This window comes from Platalea leucorodia (assembly GCF_965183815.1).
Source record: "Platalea leucorodia genome assembly, chromosome: 20".
NCBI lineage: Eukaryota > Metazoa > Chordata > Aves > Pelecaniformes > Threskiornithidae > Platalea > Platalea leucorodia.
Window position 1 is genome coordinate 7,945,386 of NC_138842.1, and position 27,879 is coordinate 7,973,264.

At 55.4% G+C, this 27,879-nt stretch overlaps 1 protein-coding gene across 5 annotated transcripts in view; it reads left to right on the forward strand.

The window, feature by feature from the left end:
• Positions 1-27,879, forward strand: part of SIK3 (SIK family kinase 3) — an 85,261-nt gene that overhangs the window by 17,586 nt on the left and 39,796 nt on the right. For 4 of the 5 annotated variants that reach the window (XM_082330866.1, XM_082330867.1, XM_082330868.1 and 1 more), the window contains exon 2: positions 27,117-27,233. In XM_082330866.1, coding sequence (XP_082186992.1) covers positions 27,192-27,233 — 42 coding nt within the window. In that variant the 5' untranslated portion in view covers positions 27,117-27,191. Of the gene's footprint in view, positions 1-27,116; positions 27,234-27,879 lie in introns of those variants that run through there. The other variant, XM_082330863.1, reaches the window with a different exon arrangement.

Consider the following 27,879-nt stretch of genomic DNA (forward strand, 5'->3'; position numbering starts at 1 on the left):
GGGATGGCCGGGAAGGTGCTTATTGCACTGTCAAATATTTAATAAAGGCAGCGGCCCGTAGCGGTAGGTGTCCAAGCTGACGAGCCTTGTGCTCGTTGTTTCCAGAGAGCCTCAGATGATCCCAAGAACCTGCTGTTGGGTGGGAAACGACGTGCCTGTACAGCTGCTGTGTCCGAGGAGCCCGGCCGTCGCGGCTGGCCGGGAAGAAGGACCCGGTTGGCGAGGCGGCTCCGTTCTGGCTTCACGCGTCGGGCGGCAGCGCTGCCCCGGCGCGGCAGCGGGGGGACCGAAGGGACCTGCCTGGGCATCTGCTGGTTTCCTTCTGATCCCACCCAAACGGGAGGGCCTGCTGAGTTGCTGTTGATCGGCCATTTCTCTTCGTGGCTAGGTAACGACTTAAGTTCCGCTAGGCTTCTGTGGTCTTTAACGTATTAAATGTGGAGCCCCAGGCTTGAAAACTTGGAGAGGGAGAACTACCGATTGTTTGGTAAGCTCCTAAATCCCCGAGCTCTTTGGCGCGTTCATCTCGTTGGTTTGGGGTGATCTTCATTTTCTCGCCTTTAAACCAGGCTGAAGGAAACGTGCTGAAGAAAGCTCTCGTCCTGATAGAATGGATAAATCTGGCGGCCAGCTCGGCAGGTAATTTCGTTGAAGTAGTAGCCATGGGGAAATCCGCTTAGCGGTAGCTTTGCGCGCTGACGGCACGCTGCGGAGTTAACTCAGATTAGTGGCTTTCTCCAAAGCGAATGGAGACCCGAGCAGTTCCAAATCTGTCGGCCGCTGAAATGGTCTCCTGTAGCCTGCAAAGCTGCCGTGTCGTTACCTCGGTTTTGGGTGATCGTGGGCGGGATGCTCCAAAACCCCAGGTTAGCGCCCGGGCTGAAGCTGCGGGGGCAGCGCCGCCGGGTTCATCGGGCTTGGATTGAAAAGGTAACTGGTGAAACCTCCCGCCGTGCTCCTGGCACCGGGGGAAAGAGCAAAGCGGCTGCGTAGGGCCTCGGAGTGCAGGAGCGTTGTGAACTGCGAGGGGGGAAAAAGGAAAGCATTTCTTTGACTTCCAGGTTTTTTAGAGAGCAAAGTCAGCGTCTCAGAAGTTATTTGAAACTCTGACCACTAGACGCTTGCCTTAAAAATAGAGAAAGAGCCGACTTTTTGCCAAACGATTGAGCTGCAGGACGTGTGGCGGAGGGAGGAGTTCGGCAGCAGAAACTCGGGCGATACCCGCGTGCTTGCTGGATGCCGATCTCTACTTCGTGTCGAGATGCTCGTACTGGAGAGAGGTTTAACTGGCGGTGCGGGGCGGATGGGGTTTCATCTTGCTCCAAATATTTTGGCTTCCATCTTCAACCTTCACACTAAGACAGTACTTCCCAATGTACCTGCTTTTTCTTGTTTGTTTATTTAAAAGCTGGCGTTTAAGGGTTTCCTCTCCGTTCTCAAGTCTCCTTAAGCAGAATGCTGTTGTGTGGCTTTGATTTGCTACGAGGAGAAAAACTGCATTACTTCTGCTCTTAAGCAGCTTGGCCCTTTCCTTCGGCACCCTGCCCTCACGGGAAGAGCAAATCCGCACGCGGGGCGGCCGAGCCCGCTTTTGGAGCGTCCTCCACCTCGGCGCTCGTGGGTGGCTCGTCAGCTGCTCCCGAGGTCGTCCGTCGCAGGCGAGCGGCGGTGCCCCGTCGGTGAGCGAAAGGCAGACGGGGAGCTTTTACCGCGTTTACTGCGATGCCAGAGATGAGCCATCTCCTTGAGCCGCGGGGCAGCCCGGACTCCGGCTCCCGAGAGCGCCCTGCTCGCGAAGCTACAGGCCAGTAAGGGAGGGGATGCTCTGCCTCCCTCGTGTTGAAACTGGGGTACTGCGTAGGAAGGAACGTAAGATTTGTATCATCAAAGGCCGAAAGCAAGAGGGAACATGATTTTGTAGCCTGGCGATGGGGGAACTCCCCTGGGAGGGGATAGGCATCGGTTTCCATCTGTGCTCCAGGGACTGTTTATGTATTTTGTGTTGAGAACTGCTGGATGAAGCGCGTCCAGAGCTGCAGTCTCGCTAAGGCGGCAGCGAGTTTCTGAGGAGCAATCGGAGGGCGTGCTGCGACGGCCAACTGTGGCTTGCCGTGCTTGACTTGTCTCTTTAGACTCTCCTGTTTAGGACGGGGACCTTGGTTGTTTACAGGTGACGGCAAGCCGCTGAGTTACTATAGCTTAGTGAGTGAATACATCTCCACTGCGAGTGTTAACCAGCCACAGGAGCACTGCCGGCCTCCTGCAAGGAAAGTACGAGCTGGTTCTTTGGCCTCCTTCGGACAACCGAAGGTGTAGCGATAACGTAGTGTGTTAGACGACTCTTACCAGAAGAGGAGGTAGATATCGGGAGCTACGAGGTGACGAAGGACCAATTTTGTTTAGAACTCATGATTAAGAACCTTCCTTTCACTTCTGACTTACTGCTTAAGTATCTGAATTGCTTAACGAGAAAGAGAGAGTAATACGAAAAACTAGCAAGGTAGGAAGCATGGTTTCCAGTAAAGCTTAAACCACAAGGAGTTTATCAGAATCTTGGGAGGGGGGGTGTGGGAATTCCGCTATGTATTTATTAGCAGAGAAGCCAAAAAGGGGAGGCACAGCTCAGAAGCCAGAATCTCTCTTAATTTTTTCAGGCGTTGGTTTGTAAAAGGGGGAAAAAGGAAGGCCGGTCGATCCCTCGGCGAGGTGTACGGAACTAACTGCTTGCTCGCTATCAGGAGTAGAAGCTACAAGGGCGTTGGTGCATAAAACAAGCCTCGTCCTGTAACATTTTGTTTAGATAAAAGATATAAAGAGCATTCAGCAGTAACCTGCAGTTATTTAAAAGCGCTGGGTAGCTTAATGAACCTTTTCTGCTCGGCTGCCTGGGCAGCCCGCTCAGTCGGGAAGGTGCGCTAGGGCAAAGAAGGATGCGTTACCCTGACGGCGGTAGGACATATCCCAGTAAAGAAACACGTGCGGGGGTTTACGGTGCGCGAGCTTGGCTTCCGAAGCGTTGTTTTGGCTCGTGTCGAGACGTAGGCTTGGCGTGGAAGCCAGGGTGCGGCAGGCTTTCTTGCGCAGAGCCGTCGGTCCCCGGGGCTGGCTGGTTGGTCCTCGCTCTTCGTGGCGAGCCCCCTCCCGATGGAGACCCTGGTCGTTGGCAGATAGGCCATAGCTGGGCGTTAGCTGGCGATGCCGGCTTTGGCGAGACCACCAGCGGGCTGTTGGGCAGGGAAGGTGTTTGGATGAGATGCATCGTCTCCGTCGGCGGAGGGATGAACGTTTTACCAGCAAACGCTGTCGAGAAGGCTGTCAGCTCATGCGAAAGAGGAAGGGTCGGAGCCTTATCTAACCCGATCCGTTGGCTCAAAGGCTTTTCAGGAACAAATTTTGCGACTGAGCTAGAGGCTAATTACAGCAATATGTCTGCTGGCATTCACTAATGAATCAGAGTATCTTTGGATCTATCCATATGCTCTCTTCATGGCGTTGCTTTTCGACAGACCTGAGTGCAGTCGAGGGAGGGGTTTAGGAGGGTGCGTGGCTGAATTTGAATGAATTTGCTGCCTGCCTTCCAGACTCCCTGCAGAACGGCACTGCGGAGAGCTGGGCCTGTGCGAGGAGGTGGCCTGCTTGCGTGCTGTTACGCTTTAGGTCGTAAAACGTGATGGGATCGTAAAGTCGAGTTGGAACAGGTAACTCAAGAACTCATTCTGTAACCCCTAGTAAAGAACGGGCCGTATGCAGGATCGCTGTGGTGCTTAATCTTTGTAAATTCATTTCCTTGAGCAGCCGCTGCAAAAACTCCGATCTGTAACAGTGCATCCGCGCTTCTCGACCGTAGCTTCAGGAGCCTAGGGGAGGATGCGCGTAACGCAGAGTTTATGCTATTTTCCACCAAGACTTACACCGTTTTCTTTTCTTCTCCTTGGGTAAATAGCTACGGCACTTCAACAAACCCTCTGTCAGCTCTTTGAGGCAGGGAATTTCTTGTAATGCTTGCAGCAGCGTGCGAGTCTGCCACCGTGCTACGCGCGTCTTCGGCCACGGTAAGAGCAGGAGAGAGCTGAAAACCTGCCTCAAATATCGTCCGCTTCGAGAGGGGGTGACTAGGAGGTGGCCCTGCTGCACAACGACTTTGTGCGTTTGAGGTGGTTTAGGTCTTGCTTTTTATGCTTTTTATGACTCCTACCTGGTTGCTTTGCGCCGCAGCTGGTACGGTACCGATGCCGTTCATCCTCCTTTCTCCGCACCTCTGCAGTGATGTGCAGCTGAAGCAGGGATGAGTAATGCTTTTTAAAGAAGCGTTACTCTAACCTTTTATGCTGGCTGCGTAGATTGAACGTTTTAATCTCTAGATTTTCCATGGCTTTGGGATGACTGTACATTCCTGTCAAATGATTCATTCGATTAACACGACTTCTCTGTGAACCAAAATATCTCTTCAGGTCCTCAGAGCAACAGGGATCTAAGGCACGAGCCCAGATGCGTTGCTGAACGCTCTGTTGGTGTTTTCCGCAGCTGAGCGCTGTGTACAAACAGGTTGGAGCGTAAGGCTGCCCTTTTTCTCCCCCTACCAAGCGCGCTCGGTTCCCTCGCATTCCATTTCAGTGACGCTGGAAAGCCTTTTTTCTTTCGTCCTCCCCAGAGGGACTAAGCAGAACTGTTTACCCTCAGCTGGCCAGCTTCCCCTCGGACGGACGAAAGCGGGAGTTCTCAAGTGCAGCGAGACGGACGTGGCGGAGGGAGGAGAGGAGAGCCTGACCAGAGAGACCGACTAGGAGCTGTGATGTTCGGTCCTCATCTTCATTTTGCTCCGACGGCTCTTTGGTCGGCTCTCCGCTTGGGTTTCCACGGGCTGAGCACACAGGCCGGTTTTGCATTTGGCTGCGGGGCCGCGCTCGAGACTCTGCGTGACTCCCCGTGCGAATCTGTGATCGAGTACCATTATGGCAGCTTGGTTTTGTCCCCCGGAAGCTGTTTTTCTGTTGCAGCTTGCAAAACGTGCTCCCCAGAAACGGGGCGCGTTCCGTACCAGCAGGCACAGCTCGGTCTTACGGCTGCCCGTGTCGGAGCCCGCGTGGCGGTGGCGTGAGCGTGAGAGCGGATTGTGTCCTGGAAGGCTTGCTGGGAGATAATTCCAGGCTGCTCCTCAGGTCTTGCTAACGTGGGGTTTTTTCCCTCGGTTGTTGTAAAACTCCACTCGATGTACACCGTTCCTTCTTCGAGTTGCCTGTCTTGCTTGTTAGCAGCTGCGTCTGCCCGCTCACGGAGCACTATGCCAGCTCACCGTCTGGTTTGCGGTTGTCTTTACGTGCACCCATCGCCTCCTGCCACCGTGATCGGCGCGCTGGTAAGCCGTGGTCCGTGAACCAGTTGCTCCCGAACAGTAAGCCGGAAAATGATTTCAGCTTGGCAGTGCTTTAACTAGCCTGTGCCCATCGGTGGTTTTGAACTTCCAGCCTGCCGCGGGTGTTGTGTACGCAGTGACGAGCATCGCTCGTGCTCCGCTCTTCTGGCGACGTTTAATACCGTTATCTCCCCGGGCTCCAGGCGCTGCCGCGGCCATTGCAGGTGAACTCTGGCTACGTCGCTCCCGGCAGCTGACCCTAAAGCCGTACTCACCTGCGTTAGGATGTGAAACGGTGCCATTCGGACTTTAACTCCTCTTAACGCGACTTTTAAGTGTTTCCAAGTTGTTAATCTGGCTGGAACGACGGGTCTTTCTTTTGCAAGGCCCTGGCATAGGCAGGCCGTTCGTCTGACGTGATGGTGCGGCTAATTGCTTTATAGTCAGGTTTTATAGTTTGACCTGCGAGCCTGACGGTTGCGTCTGGGTACGAGAGGAGGAGTGCGACGCGTAACGAGTGGAAGCTGTAGCTTGCGAGAAACGGGTTTTTGTGGAGCCTTGCTGACGGGAGCGACTTGCTTGGGGTTTCTTTGGAAGGTGCAGGTACTGGCCCTAGCCCATCAGAGTTATCTCAGATGTCACTGTTACTTACTCTCTAAGGCTCTACCACGTTCCATAACCAGGGAGAAGTTCTTGTTTTCCCCGAGGCAGCTGTCGCATTTAAGGAATTTTTGGTACGTGCTAGAATAGAAACTCATTTTCATTCTGTACCTGAATCATAGCAAGTCGAGCTCACGCGACCGAAGCTCGCTTGTGGAGAGACGGCAGCATGGGTGCTTTCGCTGCCTGGTTCGAAAGCGGCTAGCTTACGCGAATGGCTCTGGTTTACACACTCTGAACTAGAAGCTGGCGCAGTGGCGGGCTGCGTGCTGCAGGGTTGGGTGACTTTGCTTGGGAAAACGTTTCTTTGAGTTTTTCACGGCTGCTCCCGAGTCCCGTTGGCCTCGGTGGAGACGGAGTGACTTTGGTAAGGAAGGTAGATGCCGCGTTTCATACTCTTGGCCTTTTAAGAGCGTGAGTAACCCCTTGAAACTGACGTTTCTAAACCTTCGGCCTTTGAAAGAAAGCCAAGCATGGTTGACTTGGTGAGGAAGGGGAAGTTGTATTTCTGCTGAACATCACGGTTTCAAATACCCTTACGCTTTGCGTGCTCTACCATCCGTGCGGCAGACGCCGAAGGAGGTTTTCCTGGAAAGCCGGTGGCGCTTGCGGTGGCCGCGGGAGCGGCGGCCCCAGCGCACGCTTGGCCTGCGCGGAAGCGAGCGCGCGCCAACGGGGCTGCTGAGAGCGGGTCGGCTTCCCGGCCTGCGTGCTCCCGGTGCACGCTCTGAAACAGGGTAAAAAGTCATATTTTGGCACGTACGGTGTTCTGCTCTTTCCCCCGGCGGCTGACGTCTTCCTGCACGCTGCTGCTGGGCTGAGCCGTGCTGGGATTGACCTGAAATGAGCCCAAGGTCTATTTTAGCCCTGTCTTTTGACCTCAGCTGGTTAGGGTTTTGATGTGCGGCTTTAAATTTACTTGGACGTGTCTAGAGGAGGAGAGATTAACTAGTCCGCATGGACATACGTTTGTTGGGGTTTGCGGAGGTCGGGGGGCAGAGGGGGGGACTAGCGGAGGACGAGCGTGTCGCCTTGGAGGCTTCTTCACTGCCCTGGGTGCTTCTGGTGACGTCCTCTCTCTCCCCAAGACGAGATGTTGCAGCTGAAACGCAAGCTCTCTCCCGCATTGAGGGCAGCGATGGTTGGTAGCGTTACCGGTCTTGCAGTCGGTAAATAAGCTTTCTCTCACCTGCATTTAAAAGGAGAAAAAATAATCCGCCTTGCGAGACGGTGCCTTTGTTTTCTTGCTGCTGCATTTTAAGTTAATAGGAATCTCGTTTATCTGCTTCTGGTAATATACGTCCCTGGAGAGCAAGGTCATCGCAAATGATACAAATGAATGAATAAGGGAGCTGGGAAATGCGATCTGCAGTTCCTGCAGGCTCGCTCATCTCGCGCCCTCCGTGTGTCGGGGGAGACGGCGTTTGCGTCAGCGTGCCTTACGTAAGGATCTACGACGTGATCGCTCCCGAGGTCGTGGGGGCCTTGGGAGGCTCCTGGGTAATGGGTTCGGCGTGCGCCCAGCAGAGAGCCGCCGAGCGCTCGCGGGCGACGCCGCGGCCGCGTGGACGGATCTCGTGTTGTGGAGCCTCTGGGCAGCTCTAGATTTCTTTTCTTTTTGTTTTCTTTAATGCCACCGTTTTCTCTGGTGTTACAGCGTTTTGGGCATCTTGGACTTTTAGCGCGTGCTAGGTTAAAACTGCTAAAGAGTGGAAGAACGCCGTTAACTTGTAAATTAGCCACCTAAGGCCGAGTAATCGGTATTTGGGTAAAAGGTTGGTATCAAGTGTGGGTAAGCAAGGCGCTGTGTTTGGATTGCTACACTTTTTCCACGCTTTCTTGTACGGCGGCCGTACGTATCTTGCCCAATGCCGGTAAATCGCTCGTTAAATCGGCTTCCTACCTTTTTTCATCAGGCGCTTCAGAAACAGCGGCGCATTTTGGAAATGCCTTGACCGACGTGCGTATCGCCGAATTACGAAACTGAGAGACTCGACGCAGAAGGCGGCTGCTTAGCTATAGAATACGGCCTTGTAAATAAAAACAGATCTCACTCGAATCGCGTGAAGTCGAGTTTCTTAAAACCAGACCCAGTGTTTTCTCACGGTTTTTTGTGATTGCGCTAAAGCTTTCCAGGTTGGCTGGAGCGCTGGCAAAGGAGAATTTCAGAAATCCTTTTCAGAAGAAGATGCCTCCCGATGATCCCGATCGCTGCTCGGACCAGGTAGCGCTGGCGGTCTGTGCTTAATTATTTGCAGGCCTTACGGCATCTCCTGTGTTCAGGTTACCTGAGCTTAAATAAGCAGGATCCGGTGCAGGCTTTGCCGCGAATGCCGTTGTTTGGTGATCGTGCCCTGACGTCGGCCAGCCAGCACCAAGCGAGCTTGCGGCTGTTCAGCGGGCGCTGCTGGGCTTGACATTTAGGTAGCGGTCTTGTGATCTTCCAGGTTTAGAAGGCAAGCAGCTTCTCTTACTGGACGGGTCATTCGATAGCCGTACAGTGTGAGCTCCTCGCTGAGGTCCCCTCCGACTGTACAGCGCAAAGGGGACGAGCGCTTTAAAGCGTTGGAGCTCAATAGCGTGTGAAAAAACTGCTGGCGTTGGATGGGGCGGGCTCGCTCCGGAACGGAGGTCTTGCCCTCAAGCCGGGACTCCAGTCGTCCTTACGATAAGAAAGAATCGCTTCAAACCTTGCATCTGTACTTTAATTTTGTTGTGTTTTACGGATGTGCAGGAATATGAAAAAACTGCTTTCTGAGTGCCGTCGTGATGAGTGAAGAACTTGGGTAGAAGCGGCCTATATGGGAAAAGTTTCTTCCCCGGAAGGCGGCTGGCTGAGCCGTAGCCACGTAGGCTTGCCCACGTCTTCCGTAACATTCCCAGATGCGGGAGACGGTTGTCCTGCGGTTTGCATTGCTCACACCAAAGTTTTGGGGTGCGATGCCGAGCATTTGTCCTTTCTGGATCCCCCAGTACGCGTGCAAAATAAAAGATAACTGCTCCTTGCTCTTGCACCGCAGCGCTGAAAGCGAGCGCGGGAAGGCTGGCCGCCCTGCTGCTTCACAGATTAAACGCAAGAGCTTTTTTTCCCTTGCCCTCAGAATAATGCCGGTGTGGGCACGATGCTTAAAATGTGAAACTGGATTCCTGAAAACACGCTTTCTTGCAGGCTGGTGAGGGAGAGGTTTTATTTTTCTCTCGGATTCCAGGGTGACGCGGGGGCTATGGAGGGACGTTGTGAGAGGGACAGACAGGGCGTGCTCTGTTCGGCGGGCCTTGCTTGCAGAAGGCGGCAGGACGGACGGTTCCATACGTAGTACCTTGCCGTGCTGCCGGTTTCGGTGAAGAGTTCTTTTTTAAAAAAAAAAAAAAGTCTTGTAGGAAAATGAAATCTTGACTTGGCAGCCTAGCTGTCTAATCTTGGGTAAATGCAGATGTGCCTCCTGGAACCATTTACTCCTGGTTGTGTTTAGGGCTACCAGAGCGACTGTTCATTCCCACATATGGAGCATGGTTTCAGAAGGTAATTTAAACAAATGGAGTGCCACTTCCAATTTTTCAGGCTTCTGGCTTAGGAGCCAAAACTCTTCTCCTGGCTCCAGCTTGCCCACCCCGGCTGTATCGGTTCCCACACCGTCTGCCAAGTTTGCAGAGAACCGTCTGCGGTCCCCTTCCCCTTCTGAGGAGGCAGAAATCCCTTGGCCGAGGGCGGCCGGAGCTTCGCTCGGACACGGAGCGAGGGCAGGGGCGCGCCGGCACCGCGCCGCCGGGCAGCCCGAGGGAGCCGCTCGGTGGGAAAGCCCCGTCCGGGTGGCTGCGCTCAACTAACCCCCTTTGCCTGTCTTTCTGACGCCGCAGAGATTGCGCCGGCTTCCAGCCGCGCCTTCCGCTTTCGCCGCGGCCGGTCGAGTTTGTTTTGCCATAGTAGTTTCGCCGCGTAAGGGAGTTGGTTCCTCCCGCTGCGCTCGGTGACCGAAGACGCCTGTTCCCCGTGCGGCGTACGGCCAGCGAGAACTCGCGGAAAATACACGCGCCTCTGCGTTTCGTGGCTGTTCGAGCTGGAGAGTTCCCTTAACATACAGTTCTTTTGCTTCTACGTGCATCGTGCTGTGCCGTCGGATCTGGGGTAGGAAAACCAGTTCAAGAGCTGGATCAGTTTGTTCTTGTGAAAGCAAATATTTCCAGTCTACGGAAAGGAAAATCAAAATGTGTTGTCCGCTTCCTGGTGCCGTCGCTGCTGGCCGGTTTGCTGTCGGACGCAGGGGATGCAGCGCAATGGGAAAACCGCCCTGTATTTGCATTGTGAAACGTCAGGCGTGGAAGGGGCCAGTCCTCGCCGCGCAGGGTCGCCCCCCAAAGACGCGCAGTCCTTCCCTAGGCGTTTGCAGCGATCCTCGACCCCCCTTCTCTTCTGCACCGCTGTTCTGCCCGATGATTCCTGGAGCTGTAGGTACTTGCTGTCTGCCCCGTGTGCTTTGTACGTAAGAAAAAGCTCAAATCCTGAAAATTCAGACACGCGAAGCCGTGCATTACAGACTTGCTTTGAGACCCCCAAACGCGCCTGTAGATTGGCTTTATTTGTTTGGTTTTTGTTTTCTCGCGGTTTCTGCGCGTATAAAAGAGGCTTTGTCCTCTCTCGGGCCCCGAGTTTCACGTGTACAAGGAGAGGCATTGAGCGAATTCCAGGCTGCGGCTTTGCTTCCACGTGCCCCGGCTGCATTTACCTGTATTTAGTGCACGTCTCTGACTCAGTGTTTACTCTTCAGTATTTAAACATTCCCTAGAAATTAAATCTTTTAAGAACATTATTCTTCACGCCAAGTGCCTGTAGAAGCCCAGTCGCGCGGTGCCTACGCTCGTGTATTGGCTGCTGTCTGACTCCCTCAGAACGGGATTTACGGTGGCAAAGCAAAGCAGCAGCCACAATTAGAATTTCGGTACTACAGCGCCCAAGTCTGCTTTCAAAATAGCAGCGTCTCCGCGCTCCAAAAATACTCCGTAGTCCCTCGCTTTAAGTTTTAGAGCCGGGGTGCAGCGCTGGTTATTTGTCAGGCGGGTGAGGACGACGTTGGTGCTGAGGGCAGAACCCCCCCTCGAAACTCTCCGGCCGCCTGAGGCCTCGGCCGCTGCCCATCTCCCGCTTTGGAGCCGAAGCTGCCGGCTTGCCGGACTAGAGTAACGCGTCTGATTGGCACGGGTGGAGCGGCGGCGATACGGCCGTGACATCCCTGGCTGCTCGTGATTCTTTCGGCCCTTTGCCGCACGCTGCCACCAGCCTGCGGTGAAGGGCTGCGGGCGATGCTGGGAAAGCGGTGGGTTGCTGGGGTGTTCAGCGGGAAGCTCTGGAATTGTCCGGTCCTCACCTCCTCCGAGGAGGCGCGGTATGCTTCGGCTCGCACGGGAAGGTGAATGAGCAGCACGAGCCCTGACCTCCCGGTGGCGGTGACGGTTTGGTTCTCTCTTACCAGAGCGCGGGTGAGGAGGCTGTCCCCGCTTTGCCGGTAAAGCTGGAAATAAAATCTCCGCTCTCTCCCTTACGATAACCCTTGCTCGGGGCTCTTTCCTCTCCGCAGGCGAATGCTTACCTCCTCTGCTTGTTGAGCTGTCGGGAGGACGCCTCAGCTCCTCCGCCTTCAGAGGGGGAAAACATGCATCTCGAGGGCTCTCGCTCGCTGCCCGAGCGGCGCGAAGCGGCATCGCGTGTTGTACAGCTGCGGGGTCCTCGAGGGCGGGAGCTCTGCAGCAGTGCCCTCCGTCTCCAAGGCTCCTTCCTCCGCGATGAAGCGGCGATCGGCGCCTGGCAGAGGCAGGAGCCGAAGCAGAAGCGTGCCGACCCCCGTGGGAGCCGGTTCCCCCGGGTGGCTTCGGCAGCCTTGTCTCTGTGCACGGCAGTTGTTCGTCGGGGCGCCGTTCTGCTCGGACCGTGCAGTACCGTGCCTGCTCTGTCACGTTTTGCCTTTGAAGTAGGTTTTCAGCTCCTGAGTGCGTTATCGGGGGGTTTAAGCCCTTTCTACCGGTAAGGGAAATCGCGTGCTATTGCTGGAAGTAGGCTTCTCTGGCGTTGTGATTCCGTTCTGTACCAAAGTGAAAGGTGATTAAAAGGTTGGTCCGTGCATGCAGTTACTGCTGTGGGAGATCTTCTGTCAAGCTTGCTTTGTTAATGAGACAAGTTTAAATTTTAGGCTGATCTCTGTGGGTTTTTGGGGGAGAAGCAAGCTTCCGAAAGCTGCCAGAGGCCGGTGCCGTGTTCTGACCTCGCCGGGGACTGTTAGTGGAAGTAACTGCAAGGGTGGTTTTGTCCTCAGCAAGCGCTGAGCTTCTCGCTCGTCAGGACTGAGGACATTTCTGATTTTACTTAGGTATTCCCCCTAATCTTCCACTGCAGAACGTTGCTTCATTTTAAGCCGGGTTTTACGATCAAACGTAAGTTGCCAACCGTGCTTTTGTAAACTCTGCTGAAAGCAGAGGGGTGGAGGCAGCCGGTCGTTCTCCCACCTAACAGGGGCTTTGGAGGGGTCCGGGGAAGATCAAGAGCTTGCAAACATCGGACGAGCTGGGCTTTGACTTTGCTGTTCCCGTTGTGCCCTTAGAGGCTCTCGTTTTCAGCGGGGTCCCCGAGAAGGTCCCTCGCTGGGCAGGGCGACCGAGGGTAACGGGGGAGGCGAGATCCCGGCCAGGCGGTTTATGGGCAGCGGCACCGCCGCGCTGCCCGCGCTCTTCCTGGCAGAGCATCTGCTGCGACCGGATTGAGGTTTTAAGGTCGCTACTTTTAATATATCTAGCAAACGTCTTTCTGAGTCAGCGCAAATAATGAGAAATAGATGGGGCGGGGGGCTGCTTTCCCGAAATCTGCGGTGCTACCACTGGCACAGTTGGGTTTGCTTCTACGGCAAAGCACGTGCAAGGTCAGGGCGAGGGTGGGTCTATCCGGGGCTCGGATTGGGTTTTTTTTCTTGGTTGTTGAGGGTTAACGTGTCGGAGGCTGCGTTCCTTACAGTTTCACTTTTGGCTTCTCTTCCTAAAAATTTCTACTTCATTTCCTAAGAGTTTGGGAGTGAGGGGTGGTGATGCTCTGGAACCCTTGCTGAGTCTGCAAACGCTCTTTTGTGTCCGCAGGGGATGGAGGCAGCCAGGGTTGTTTTTTCAGGCCCAGGGGAGCGTGGGACAGATCTTCCTGACAGTAACATTAGCCCTCCCTAAATCAGCTAATTGAGGGATTTTTAATTAACTGAAGGAGCGGAGATAGTCAGTAGAGGCAATGGTTTGGAGAAGAAAATTGCTTTCTTCTGTATTCTTGCGACCGCAGTGAAAATTCTGACGTTTTAGGGCTACAAATTTGTCTTGCATTGGTTTGATCGTTTCTGTTCTTTTCTGAGCCGAGCCCAGACTAAAGTTACCGGGTTTTGCAGGCAGGTAGTAAGCGTCTTATTGACGGAGACGTCTTTGAGAGGCAAACTGCAGCCTTTCGAGAGCTGTGCGGAGCAGGCTGCCGTTGACCTGAGCGGTCAGCGAGTCCGCGGCAGAGGTGCCGTGGCTGTCCGCCCCTCGCCGCGGGCTCCGGGCCCGATCCGCAGGCTGGCTTTGCCGGCGCGAGCGTTTGCCGGCGCTTGGGTCTCCCCGCCGGAGGTGTGCGCATCTGGCACCGCCCGGGGACTGGAAACCGGCCTTCGTTATTTAATACCGTACGTATCGGTGCCTCCGCGTGCACGCAAATACCGGGCCCTTCTGAGCAGAACGACAACGCTGGCGTTGTGCTGAAAGTCCTTTTGGCATAGCTGTTACAGTTCCGCCTCACCAGCTGATGACCTGATCCGGAGAAATCTTTGCTGGGCTGCGCTGCGACGTGAGAAATCTTTCTGTGGTTTGGGCTTTAATCGGCTCAGATGCTTCATCAGTTGTTAAAGGTCAGCCTTTAGACGTTTGGGAATATTTCGGGGGGGGGGGGAAGAGGATGAGTGGTCCGGAGAAAAACCGAGGTCTGACATCTGGCATAGAAGGTGAGAAATGCTGAGCCCTCGCGGTGCTTTTTATCTTCAAACTGCTGTGCCTTTCCCAGAGGCGGGCATCTTTTCTCGGCCGGTCTGTGCTGGCTCGGCCGTGGCACCGGCACTCCACTGCTGCCTGCACTTTTCACAAAGAAAAGGACCGCTCCCAGAGCGAACGCTTATACGGGCGGGAGAAGTTGCCCAAATTAAAGCAAATGTTGACCGGGTTGGCTGCCGCCGAGAATACATTAGTGCTGACGGCTAGTACAGTCTTGCAAAGCGGTGGATATTCATCATAAATGCCCTCAGCATTTAAAACACGGTCTCGCGGAGGAGCCTGGGAGCCTCCGTCTCCGGACGTACCGAGCGGCTGGTGCGTCTCGTGCTCAGCCCTAAGAAAGCGCCTTTGCAAGACGGCTTGTGACGGGGCCGCTGCTTATTTGTTCCCATAGAAACTGCCGCCTAATCACGGCAAACGCAGAAAGGCTGTTGCTGGAAACGCAGTGTCTAAAAATTTCTGAATACCTCATCTAGATCTGGCATTTTGCTTTATCCTTCGCTTTCGTATCAAAATCGTGGTCCCTCCCCACTCGGCGTACTCCAGGTCCCGTAGCGTTAATGCACTTGGCGCCTTGAAAAATAATCGCAGAAATAAAGGCGATGCTGTCGCCTTCTAATCGCGATCTTAAGCGCGCTGGGTGAGGGAGCAGCGGTTCCTTGCCGAAACCGAGCGGGGAAGGAGCTCGGCCCCTGGGAGCGCCTTGCCCCTGCCCGCACCCCCCGAGAGCGACGCGGGCCGCGCCCGGTGTCGGCGCGCTCTGCCGCCGCCGGGTCGCCGGTGCAGCGCGCTCGGCGGCGGCGCGGGAACTGCGGGCCGTCTGAGGAGCGCTCCTGGCTGGCGGGGGGACCCCGAGGACGACTTTTTGCTGCTCGGCAGTCGCCGAGTTGTAGCGGTACCACGGGGTAGCTCCCTTCTCTGCGAGCGCGCCTCGCGGCGTTAGCTATTGCTTTTGGTTCGTTTGGAAGGTCCAGGTAGATTTGCTTCGGCATAGAAAAGATCTAACGCTTATGGGCTTGGGAAGATATCCGTGCGAGTTTGTATCTCAGAGCCCGGAATACCGTGTTCCCGAATGGACTCGATGGCATACGAAGCGGAATAGTGATTTGTTCCATCTTATCTGTCGCTTTAGATTTTCTCTGATGCCGTTGCGATCCCAATGTGATATTTAACGTTCTTACAGCCGCCTTTTTCAACCGGGAGCTGTTATGCTTCTGCGTATAACTGCACACAATATAACTCCGTATTGAAGCACAGTGTGCGTGCTGGCCCTGCTGCCGAACCTGGCCTCCTCCCTGGAATGTGGGCATAATTCGGTGTAATGGCTCAGCACGGGGCCGAGGCTGCGGCAAGGCAAAGGGAGCGGGCCGCTGAGGCTGAGTGAAAGGGATCGTTATATGGGATGACAGATTCCTCTGGAGGTTGTTGCTGTTTGCAGAAGGGAAGCCAAGACATCAGTGCTTAATATCTTCCAGAAGTCCTCTGCTTTAACCCTTAAGGAGCCTCGGGAACGAAACCGAAAACCGGTGCGAAGGCTCCCTGTGGCTCTGCTGCGCGTCCTGGCACGACGCCAGTTATTTTTCCCGATTGCAGCTTACGGCTTGCGCTGGCAATAGGATTTCTCGTGTTGTGTGCCAGACCGATGAGCCGAACCAGAGCTGCTCCTGCTGCCTGCCTCTTGCTCTTGTTAAAAAACAGCCAGCTGCTCTTTACTTGTTGAGAGACCCGTGGCTGTGCACCAGTGCTGGCCGCTCGGCGCGTGCCTCGGACGTGAGCAGGGTTAAGGTGTTCCCTCTTCTCGCTGGAGACCCCTCGGTCCGAGCAGTGATCTTTGCGGTATAAGTGTTGCTTCGACAGACTCGGAACCAGAAGTACATCGTGCTTCTCAACGCTTCGCTTCGTGCACGCCATCTACTAACCTTCCTTACTTCCGAGCTTTTGCTTTTCAATAGTTGGATCCCCTCGCCTCCCGGTCTGAGGCCAGCTTCAAGCACCTGCAGTGCGCTGGTTTCCCTCGCCGCTTGCGTTTTTAGGTCAGGGCTGAATTAGAGCGAAATGACGATCCAGGGGAACTTGCAATAACGCTTAAAACCTGCTTGCTCTAATATCCTAGCCGTTTTGTGAAGACTTCCCACCGATACTTGAGACGAGTCTTTCCCTAAAACCCTGGAAGATGGGCTGTGCGTCCCGGTCCTCCTCTGCTCCCGACCGGGGTCTCTGCCGTGCAGCAAGCGCGGCTTCGTTTCGCAGCAGGCGGACCCGCGGCCGCTGCCGTACAGCATTCTTGCTGCGTAGCCTGCTGTGACAGATTTCTTCCTGCGTGCGACGACATTTCCAAAACTCTGCTGCTAAGCAACTCGGTCCGAGAGTCTAGCGTTGCTCTAAGGCAGCGCCGGCGAGTAACAGCCTGGTATGGCTTCCTCCCGCTCCGCTGGCTGCAGGCCAGCGCGCTGGCAACGTGAGGACCAGGCTCCTCAGAGCGCGGGTGATCTTGAACCTTGGCTCTGGCCGCTGAAACGAGCTTGGCCCTATTAGTTGGTCTGCTTGCTGCTTCAGCTGCCGCTCGGTTCTGGGCAGAGCAACGATAAATCAATTGCAACGGAAGAGTTTGCACTTGGGCTTTTGGGAGATGCTCTTACTTCGGCGTGACGTGCGTTAATAAAGCTTCGCTGATGGGGCACGGGTGGGCTTTTCAGTTTTAGCAATACCGGCTCTTTGACAGCCGCTTCACGCCTTAAAATGGCAATCTCGGCAGATGTTAGGAGTCAGATGTCTGAATGGTGGTCAGTTAGGAAGTGCAGCTAACGTCTCCTGTCATAATATTGACAAACGGGTATTAAAGGTGTTGGTAAACTGAACCTTGTTTTTCTTGAATGCTTAGGCTGCGGTGCAGGCTTGAGGCCGAGCAGCTGGCTGTGCCGGGCGCCATGCCCCATCCCTGTCCATGCCCCATCCCTGTCCGTGCCCTGGCCCGCGGCTGGAGGCGGCTGTCAGAGGGGTGGGAGCGGAGGGGCTGGAAGAAGGAACCACGGAAGGTGTTCACGTGTGGAAGAGCCCAAAAGAAAAAGTTGATAGCTTTAGTCGTAGGTGATCCAACACGCTTCTCCATCTGGATTCTATTTTCTCATTCCTTCACCGGGCTTTTCAGAGGGACTGCGAGGTAGGGACAAATTCACAACTCCGCGTTTGAAAAAAACCCAGTACCAGCATTTTAAATACGAATGACAACGTGAAACGCTTCGGCAGAGTCAGGAATGCAGTTTTCGGAAGAAACCTGGAACAACCGTGGCCGTGTCGGATGGCGACGTCCTTTCTGCTTCAGCTCCCCTGGGGGACCGTGTGCCAGGGCGCGGGATCGAACTCCGCTTGTCAAAGGCGTTGCGGCTTTCTTCTCGGCAGTGGCTTTTCCTCCTCTTCTTGCCGGCTCGGTCTCCAGGCAACCCGGCTTCCCGCAGGATCCTGCCCCGTGACGTCCTGGCGGCTCTCCCTCTCCCCCTCGGATGCTCAGCTCTTTCCATCGCTGCCGAGGTGCGGAGCGGAGCACGGGCGAGCTGCTTTGCGCTCCCCCTCCTACGTGCAGCGCGCCGCTCTGCGCGTGCGGGAGACGCGGCAGATGAAGGCACGAGCATCCCGTGCTGCCGTCCCCTTTTCCCAGACCTTTCTTCCATCCCCCTTGATTTAAGATGAGGTCGGTGCCGCGTCCTGACAGCCAGCCCTGCGCAGACGTGGCCCGACCTTGCTGCTCCTGGGCCTTTTGGACAAAAGTTCAGCTGCTTAATTACTTAACGGGTGGAGAGCGATTAAGAAAGCAGTTTGAACGCCGTGTCCCGAGACGGCGGGTAAGCTGTAGTGAAAGGGGACCAAGGCGGGCCAGCGTCCTCCCGGGTTTTGATTCCCCGCTTGGCTTCGCTCGTGTGCGGGCTGCTGGGAGGCCAAGCTGCAGCCTAAGCCGGAGTCTGGTCAGGCCTAAGCAGAAACGCTGCGCTCACGTCTGCTGGCCAGAGTGGCTGCAGCTGAGCCTCCTCTACCGAAGAGCCAAGCTTATGTGACCGGGATCTGCTTTTCCACATCGCATTTGACTACTTAACCGGTTTACATCAATTTAAGCGTACCTCCGTAAGGTCTGCGCCGGTTTAAGCTCATTCAAAAACCGGTTTTAATTAGCAAATGCAGTCTTTGTGTAGTAAGTGCCAAGATTGCTGTTAATTTGCATAGCACCCATGGAGGCAGCGCTGCAGACTGTCAGCAGATCGTATGGCTGAACCAGAGCAGTGCTCGTCGCTGAATTTTCCTTCCTCTCGCTTCAGCAAACCCACGCGGCACTTGCATTGCCTCGGTAGATCCCCCTGCGCTAATTACTGCAGGGCCGCGCTAACGCTGCGAGCAAAGCCGCTTTCCAGTCAAATGTCTGCGTGATGTGCTTCGCACCTGCAGCTCAGGTTAGGTTTGACCAGATAGCGGCCTAATTCGCAACGTGAGTGTTTGAACCCGTTACGGCGTGCGCGGCTTTGGGAGATCTCCGTCTCTGCCGTAGAAGGACTCTCGTCAGATCAAAGATCCCGAGGCGGAAAGAAGAGGTAAAGAAGTCGAGGAGGAGCTGTGCCGGGGGTCCGACAGCGGTGGGGAGAGGGGCCTTTCCTCGGCTTTGACCTAAGCTGGTTTTCCCTTAGGCTTAAGCTAACTTTTAATACCGGTTCTTAGATATTCTGCATCAAGGTATGGAGTGCAATTAAATCGCATAACCAGGCATCCCGTTTTTCGCGCCTGCTACCTGTGGGGGGACACGTGGACGTGTTTAAGTGGGGTAGCACAGGCTGGCACTGCAGGCTGGCGTTTCTGGGTGTGGTTTGGTTTTTTCCTCGACTAGGATAAATAAATAATTTTCCATACCACCTCTAATTCATGGTTCTGACTCCTGTGAAGTTCTTAGGCTTGCATCTGTTAAACATTATAGTAATTTTATAAGGCTGCTGAACTAAAAACAAATTACTGGCACAAATGTCAGCCGAAGCCGTGGAGCTGGAGGGTTTTTCTCCTCTCGTGCTAAACGAAAAGATGGAGAGGTCGGTTGTAACGTAAACACGGGGCAATGTAAGCCTGGCGGAGTTTGGAAGAGACAGGAACTCTGTGAATACACCATGCTTCTGTTTGAATTGGTTAGGTGTGGCTAGCTAAGTCTGGTTTGCTAAGGCTTGCTCTGCCTTCGGCTCAAGCCGCCATAGTCTCTCGCTGTAGCTGAGGAAGGAAAGGCAGGAGGAGGTTCTTCGCGCACCGAAATGGTTTGCTTATCTAATTGGCGTCTCCAGTTACGTTTCCCCTGCCTTTCTCTGCAGTCTCGACGCCCTTAGTGCGGCTCGGCGAGCCCGGGATGTAGTCGACGTCTTCGGCAGCCGGTGAAGGTAGCTCAGAACCTCTCTGTTGTTTCCTGCTGTTACCCCAGGTGGTGAAATAATTAGGAGAGGCTCTACAGAACCGCGCCGCTGCTGCCCGGCGGCAGGCGGAGGAGAATACGGTTCCTGGAAGCCAGTTGTAGCAGTGCCGTCGAGCTTGCTCGCTGCTTCCAGAGCAGTATTTCTCACTCGCTGTGGCTGAAGGTGCAAGAGCGTACCTGTCGCCCCTTGCATCTTTCGGAATAGGAAAGGAAAGAATTCGCGTTTGGGATTAAGTCGCCGTTCGACACTGAAGCTCGTGCTGCGAAGCAGAGTGTTTCGGGCCAGGGGCGTCCGCCTCTTGTACGCGTTGGATGGTTTCTTTTTGAAAAGAGAAGCTGCAGCTGCTAGTGCGGCGTTAATTCGAGACTGGACAACGAGGACTTGGTGTCTTGGCTGTCGGCACGGGCGAAGGCTGCGCTCCTGGAGGGTGTCGTAGAGGAGTTTCCTCTGGCTGCGACTGTTCAGCCGTGTTCGTAGACTGTTGCACGTGCGCTGAAACGATGAGATTTTCTTAACTGGCCTTAGCTGGCCCGCTGAGCCGTAGAGGCGAATGTGGGTTTTGTGCTTCTGTCATTGAAATCCCAGTTCTGCTCCCCTGGGGACGAGGAAAGGTCGTAGCAGAGCACAGCATTCACGCAAGCAGGGTCTTCACACGGCGGCAGGCCAAGAGGATTCGGACGCGTTGACTTCTCTCGGAACGCCATCGGTACTTCTTCACCTCGCGCGAGGCCCGGGTCGCTGCGCTGATGCCAAGGGGGATGCGGACGAGGTGATAACTTCCTTCCTGAGCGAATGCAGCTTGTCGACGCGCGCCGTGGTCCACCGTTTCCTGCTTTCAGTCGCTGCCGATATTTGCGTTTGTGCCACCTCCAAAAGCCGCCGATTTTGCTGCGGAACGGCCTGGTTTTATCTGCTGCATCGCTTTCAGCTCGGTGTGTTCTGCTGCTTGGTAAATTCCGAGGAGGAGATGCCTCTGTTTTGCCCGTGAGCTTGTCGAGGGAAGTCTCGCCGGTTCAGCAACAGCCTATTGTCGGGGTATCCAGAACGTCAGAGCGTCTTTTTTGTCGAGCGTTGTCTTGTGACTAAAAATTGTACCAATTGCCTATTTGCATCTAGAGAGATCACTTTTACTGACCCGAAACACACGAGCAGACTCGTGATGACAGCTTGCCTGAAAAACATGTGCCGCTGCCATCCGACTGTCCATACGGAAGCGCGGCATTGCTGTGGAGTGACATCTGTCAAACCGAGCTCCCGAAAAGGAGCACGACCTACGGTAGCCTGGAGTTCAAGTTTTGTTTTTGTCACAGCCGTGTGTCCATATGCCAGTTAAGCGCCTCTACACGTAGCTAATGTGCATATCGTCTTCTGTATGTGCTCGCTGGCTCGTCCGCTCTGCAGAGCTCTTCCGAGTAGGCAGCTCTGCGGTGGGGGACGGGCAGCCTGACGTACGGCCTGGGACAGGCGGTGACGCCGGGGCGTGCCGTGTGGCGCGGGTCGGCTGGAGAGAGCCAGCAGCCCAGCTTCGGCCCCCTGGGAGGTGCGTGGCAGCGGCTTGGTGCTCGCCGTCCCGCTCGCGGCGAGGAGGAGGTCTGGAGGATGCTGCGTTCAGCGTCTGAATACGACGTGCCCTGGAGGTTTCCCGAGGCGCGTCGTGCTGTCAGCGCTGGGCTGGGACTGCCGTGCTTTGCAGCTTGCGTCCGCTGCTGATGTCAGGTTTTTGTCTTTCGATTTTTCTTTTCCCCCAGCCCGTCTTAATTCTGGTCTCTGCTACCGGAGTTCTCCTGAAGGTCCTGTGCAGCTTCGGTATCTGCTTACTGGAGTGATTTTTACCCCTCCAGCAGCTGCTTGCTCCAAACAGGCCACGTTCCCGAGCTTCCCAAGTGCTTCTGGCAGGCAGGAGCAGCTGGAAAGAGAAGTTCTCCGTCCGTCCGTCCCTCTGACAGCTCGTGTTGTCAGCCTAGTAAGACCGTAGCTCCAGTGGGTGGAAAGGAGAGGGCCTCTTAGCTGGCGTAACTTGCAAACGCAGAAGGAATTCGCATGCCTGCTTTTGCGTGCAGATCGGCCTTCTCCAGGCCGAGTCCGTTATTAGCCCAAAGCCCTGCCCCGGTGGCCGCTTTTCCTTCCGTCGCGCTCGCCGCGTGCCCTCGCCGAGCGCCGCGGCAGCCACGCTGCCCGGGCACGCCGACCCGCGGCAGAACGCATCCAGGGGACGTTCGCCGAGGGTTTGCCAGGAGGAACTTGGAGCAGGAGGGCTCCTCGGAACAATTCGAGGAGATGTCTTTCTCCTCAATAAAGATGTGGATTTTTTACAGTGCAGCCAATTTGTTGGTGCCATCTGTTGGCTCCTGTGACACCGAGGAGACCGATTGCTGGCTTATGGGAGCGCTCACTGGCGTAATTATACTTTTCTCACTGTTGCTGATGAGCCCGATCGCACGGTCGCAATCCAAAAGAAGTGGGTTTTTCCTGATTTTAACTTTTGCTGCTATAGACACAGCTGAACTGAAATGGCAAAGGTGGCTTCTTTATGGAATGGTATCCATGCAGGAAACCTTGATTATAGTTTAATTACAGTTATCATTAGATCTAAGCGAATGTGTGGCATGAAGCCATAGGTGTTTGCCCAGGACAGGGCCTTTAGCTTTTTCTTTTGTTCGCAGCACGGAGGAAAAAGGCCACGTTCGCTGTTTGATGGCTTCTTTCCACTGAAGACAGCCTGTTTGCTCCTACCTTTCCCCCTCTCTCACGCTTTCCAAGCGGTCGGAGCGGTCAGGAGCACGGCGGCTGTCCTCCTCCTGCCTGGGCACCCGGCGCTTTCTCTCCCTTCTCGCTGGCGGGGCGGTATCGATTGAAGGAGGTCCGGAGGAGGAGGTCCGGAGGAGTATTAGCCGCGCTAGCTGATGAACAGGATGGCTACATAAATTTTAATTCCCGAAGTCGCTGTTCTCTCCTGTATCAAGACTCGCGCCTCATTTAGGAGACTCTCGGCCTGATCTTCTAGCTCTGGTGGCTACCAGATTTTAAAATCTGATCTCCGAGTGCAAAATAGGAACTTTATAATTTTGTTTATGTGTTGAGAACTTCCGGAGAGCCCCGCGTTTTTGCAAAGGCTCCGTAGGCTGAAGCGGGTCGGTGCTTGGGGCAGCCCGGGGACGCGGGGCGGCTCCCACCCGGGAGCCTCCTGGGCCGCGGTGGCCTGGGACGTCGTTTCTGTCCCTCCTGGCCTCCCGCGTGCCGCGGGGGGACGCGCTGCTGTCGGTGATAACTGCTTGTGCCCCTTTGGCCCCCGGGGTTTCAGTACCTCTCCGTTAGTTCCTCAGCTCCCCCTTTTGCTTTCACGCTGATCTGTGGGTGAGATTTCCACTGCTTCTCACAAGGCTGTTGCCCGGCGTGCACGCACGCTCAGCGCAGCTTTAGAAGGGAAAAAACTAGAAATACAGAGCGGCGTTCGGCTGTAGCGCACCAGGAGAAGAAAAATCTGGACATAAAGCGGACAAGGCGCCGGGCCCCGAAGAGCGAGGCTTCCGCGGAGACTTGCCGGCATCGGTTCGCACCCCTTCCCCTCTCCTTACCGGCTGTTGCTTTTAGCAGCTTCACATTTCTTCCAAATAACAACTTCTTCCTCAAATGACTAGCCGACGTTTTGCTTGGATCCAAGAAGGAAAACAGTGAAATGCTTAGGGAATGTTTTGTTGATTGGTAGCAGCATGCGTGCGCCGGCCTTGGCTCCTTCTGCCTGCAAGCTTCACCAGCTCCTGATAGGAGAATGGTGAATTTTTCAGACTCCCTTTTTCATAGGGTTTCATTGTTTAAGAAATTCGATCGTGGTTTTCTTCCCCGTCTAATTGTAGCTGAATTTGCGCTTTATTTAATGCCGTTCAGTCTTGCGCTCTCCTCTCTCTATTTTATATGCTGTTGGTAAGCGTGAGGGAATGCACTCGCTTTGGGCCTTGGGGTGTTTTTTGTGTTTCGGTGTACCTGAAAATCGTTCTTTTTGCATAAATAATGTTACAGAGCTCTAGTTCTAGCGGTGCCGTAAACATTGGCGTCCCCTTCGGTTGCAGCGGGAAACCTATGTGCCTCCACTTTCGTGATGCTCTCTCCTGGGGCGAGGTGCTTTTGCGACGGCAGCAGGACGAGCTGCAAGCAAACGCTGCAAGCTTGTGCGCGTCGCCCGCGGCGGCAGCTGGGAGGAGGGAGCAGGACCCCGGAGGAGGAGGAGGGCAGGCGGTCGCAGGGGCTCTTTCCTGCTCGGGAGCCTTAGGCAGGGCGGATTTTCCCAAAGGAAGGAGAGCGTGCGCTTAGCGGGGCCGAAGCCGTTGTGGCTGTTTCCCCGCGACCGAGTCTGAGATGAAGCCGGTCTGGCTGATGCGACCGTAGGACTTCAGCCAGTCTTTTTTCTGTTGAGATCCTGAATCGTCTTTCAAGGGAAGGGAGAATACGAGCCAGCTGGGAGATGCAGGAGCGGAGAAACCAACTTGGTCTGTTCTGGAAAGCCTTTATTTAAACTGCTCCTTCCCTCTGGGAGAAAAGCAGTCCTCCCAAACAGAGTCCCTCCCCAAAGCCCCAGGTGAGACGCAAGCCCCCACCCCTGAAATTCCCGGCGCTCTCCCTCCGGCGGCGAGCGCGGAGGGGATTTTCTACTTCCACCCTTGCACGTTCGTGAGGAAGCTCTGAATTTCCTGAAACCGGAGCAGAAGGTGGTTTCCCCGGGCTTTTTCAGGAGCCTTTTAGCTTTTATACTACCTCGGTTGCTGGAGGCATCGGAATGGAGTGAAAACATTTTGAAGAAGCCTCTTCAGAAATGCCGGCTCGCTCCTCCTCATCGCGTTTGAGGACGGGTTTAGGTTCGCTCAAGGGCCGCCCGTTTGGCCGAACTCGCGATAAGGTCCTTCCCGAGAAGACATCTTCTGGCGGGCGTTGGCGTTCCTTTGCTGCGCGTGTCTCGCGGGCGTGGAGTTGGAGGGCACCGCGTCGCAAGCGCACGGCGCAGCAAGGTGACGAGCCCGGGGCAGGCAGGCAGCCCGGTTCTCCCTGCCCCTGTTTGCAGGGCGAAAACCAGCGCAATTCAGTTCTGTTTTGTCCGGCCCGACTGCCCGAGCTGCGCTCAATCAAATGCTCTACACACCTTGAACTTGGCCGAGAGCGTCAACTCAAGCCGTATAATGAAGCTGGGAAGTGAGATTTCCTCAGAGCAAACACGGAGCTGGGAGATGAGTAAGGAGCTTAGGAATACTCCAGATCCGTGGATTCTCATTTATGTGTTTGTGCCTGAAAATGACTCATGTCTCTCGGTAGACATCTTGGCTTCACCCTTTGAGGAAGCTTCTCTCAGTCTTTCACATATGTCGGTTTAAGCTTTACAAAAAGCTCATTTTGCAGGGAAAATCCTCGGTGAAAAGCATGTGGCGAGCGCTCTCCAAGCCCCCTCTGGCTCTCCCGACTTTCCCAGTCCGCTCCCGAGCGTCGTCCTTGGCGCAGATCTGCCAGAACCACGGCTAACGACGCGTGCGCCGCTCGCCGATCTGCTCCTCGGCAGAGGAGGGGCTGCAGCCCGGATCGCTGCCAGCCTAGAAGAGGACGGCAGCGGCTCCTCGCCCCGTTAATCGCTGCCGGTTAGCGCTTGGCAGCCTCACGGAGCGGGGCCCGATCCTACCGCTTCACCTCGGGTCTCGGCTCTAACCCCGCTCCTGCCAGCGGCTTCCAGCGCCGGCGCCAGGCCTGGCTGCCTTTCAGCGTCTGTTCTGGCTGTAGGAAGCATGCTCGGTGACTCGGGAGCCTGGAATCGTTCCTGGGCTCTGGATTAAGGGTTTGAGACCAAAGAAGCAGCTTATTGTACTTGGTGCCTTTCCGGGATTCTGCCACGTTCTGCTTACATGCAGGGCAGCTCTTCCCCTGGCAAGGATTTTATCGTAACGCGTGAAGCTTAATTTTCACGTGCTTCAGATCGTTCCCTTAAAGATCCTAAAGAGCCTTTGCTTCCTTTTTCTCCAAACGGCACCACGCCCGTTAGAGCATCGTTTAGCATTGCGCGCGGGGTTTGGCAGGAGGGGAGAAGCACACGTGTTCCGGATCGCGTGCCGCTGTGGTTTTCTGTCCGCGGACGCGGCACGCCTCTGTGTGCGGAGCACTTGTCCTCGTCCCTGGCAAACAGACGCTGTTACGAGCTTAGCATTTCTGTAATTGGGCTTCGGGCTCCCGTGTCGAATCCTTCTGGTTGTGCATCATCAGTGTTTTTTACCGCAGTGCTGCTTTGCATGCCCTTCCCCGTGTCTTTGCATGATTCCGCAGTCTTCCTTGACAGAAGTTTTGTAAATTATGCTTTAGCAAAGCAACCAGGAGAAGATCGGTAAAAGCGGCTCCGTTCCCAGGGAGCGTGCCATCTGTAAGCGAGAGAACTTGCTGCTGGATGTTAATTCAGCCCACCAGTCTTGAACTGGGCTGGCACGCTGTAGCTGCTCGCTCGCACCGGCGCTTGGTGCTGGGGAGGAAGGTGCTTATTAACTCAAGGCTGAAATCTGATTTAGGAGCGGCGGTGCGAGTGTTCCTCTGCCGGTAAGAGCAGCCTTTCTCTCGGCTCTTGGCTCCAGCGACGTATCACGCTGGCTGAGAGCTGCCTGCTGAATCAGGCCTTCCGGAAAAGATTCCGCGTTATCTCTGCGTGTTGGATGAAACACACTGCTCTCTTACAGCGGACTGGAGGGGAGGTGCTTTTTGGGACAGAAGCGTCTCCCTGTCAGGAGTCCGGTGGCTTTTCCGTCCGCGCCCGAAAGAGCTGGGAGCCGCCGGCGCCGGGAAGGTGAGGGAAGAGAAGCGGGGAAGCCTTCGAGGCTGGAGAGCAGCTGACTGGAAGCACTTAGACTTGTTTAAACTATCTTAGTGTAGCATTATAGAGCACTTCTGGTTTAAAATAAATAAATACCTCGACTGTTAGAAGCCTGACCCCCCCCATTTCCATCGCTGCTCGTATTTGTCAGCCCTGTTATCGTGCGCTGTTGTGGACGGCGCAGTAGAGCCCAGTCCACTCGCGTCCGCGCTTCGGTCCCTGAAGCCGTTCCCCCGCTGTGTGGCTAGCTGGCAGCTTCCCCGTCCGCCTCGCTGCTTTTCTGCCGGCTCTCGGGCTGGCGGCTGGGCCCGTCCTCCAGCGGTAAGTGACCGTCCGACAGTGGCGAGGCTGAAGAGCGAGGCCGGCTGGTGAGATCGAGGAAACCGGCTCCTTTGAGCAATCAGAACAAATGTTTGGGCTCGCTTGAGGTACACCCAGTTGCTCAGAAATAACTCGCGTTTCAGCGCGGTATTGGGCGCCTCTGCGAACGCGGTGTCCTGTGGCGATGGGCGACGGCCTGAAGATCCCGCTGCCTTCTGCGGCGCTGCGCTCTCAGCGAGGTGCCCTCCGTAGGGAAAATGTGCTGAGAGGCAGGAGACAGAGCTGCTCCTGCCCACCGGAGGGCAAGCTGGCTGGGTTTGGGAGGCTGCTCGGAGACCCCAGGCTCTCCGAGGCAGGGGCGGCGTATTCGGGCTTCGGGCAGCCCGGCTGCGTCCTATGTGCAGTATTTGTTTTAAAAAACGCTTTTCCTGATAGGCAGTTGGCTCAATGACCTCTCTTTTGTTTCCCCTTCTGCTAGGTTGCCATAAAGATAATCGATAAGACCCAGCTGGATGAAGAGAACCTGAAGAAGATATTTAGAGAAGTCCAGATCATGAAGATGCTTTGCCACCCGCACATCATCAGGTTATACCAGGTGGGAGCGCTCCGCAGTGGGTTTTCCCGCGCCGTAGCTTTGCAGCGCGTGGCGGTGCCTTCGCTAGGGCTGCCCCTCCGTTCCTCCCAGCCGAAATACTGGGAAAGTCCTTTATGTTTTCAGGGTCTCGGAGCACTTTGATTAGGGGGGCGGGGGGAGCGTGGCTAATCCTTCTCTTTTCTGGGAGATGGCGCTTCCGCTGTGGGCTGGCCTCTTGCCATTTGTTTATGGCTGTTGTGTGCTTTTCAGTTTCCCAGCTGAAACCGGATGCGGGCTCCCCTTCTCAGTTCGAGGGAGAGAGCGAGTCTCGCCCGCTAGCAGGACTGAACGCGCCCCGCTGCCCTGCTCTCCCCCCGCCCCGCTGCCCTGCGGCCCCCGGGACTCGCTGATCCGCTCCGTGCTTTCCTGGAAGGTGATCGATGGCAGCGGCAGACCTGCTTTGGAGTATTGTTTGCAGACTTTTTCCCCCGGCTTGTTTGGCGTTTTTAGTCTGCAAACCAATCCGCCAGAGCGAGCGTCCACGCGTGTTGGCTTTTGGTTGGTGGCGCCCCTCCGACCGCAGAATCCAACAGAAGTTGCGAGAGGCCGGGGACAAGCAGACAGCAGAGCGATGGGAGCAGAGGAACAGAGGAGGCCCCCACCCTGG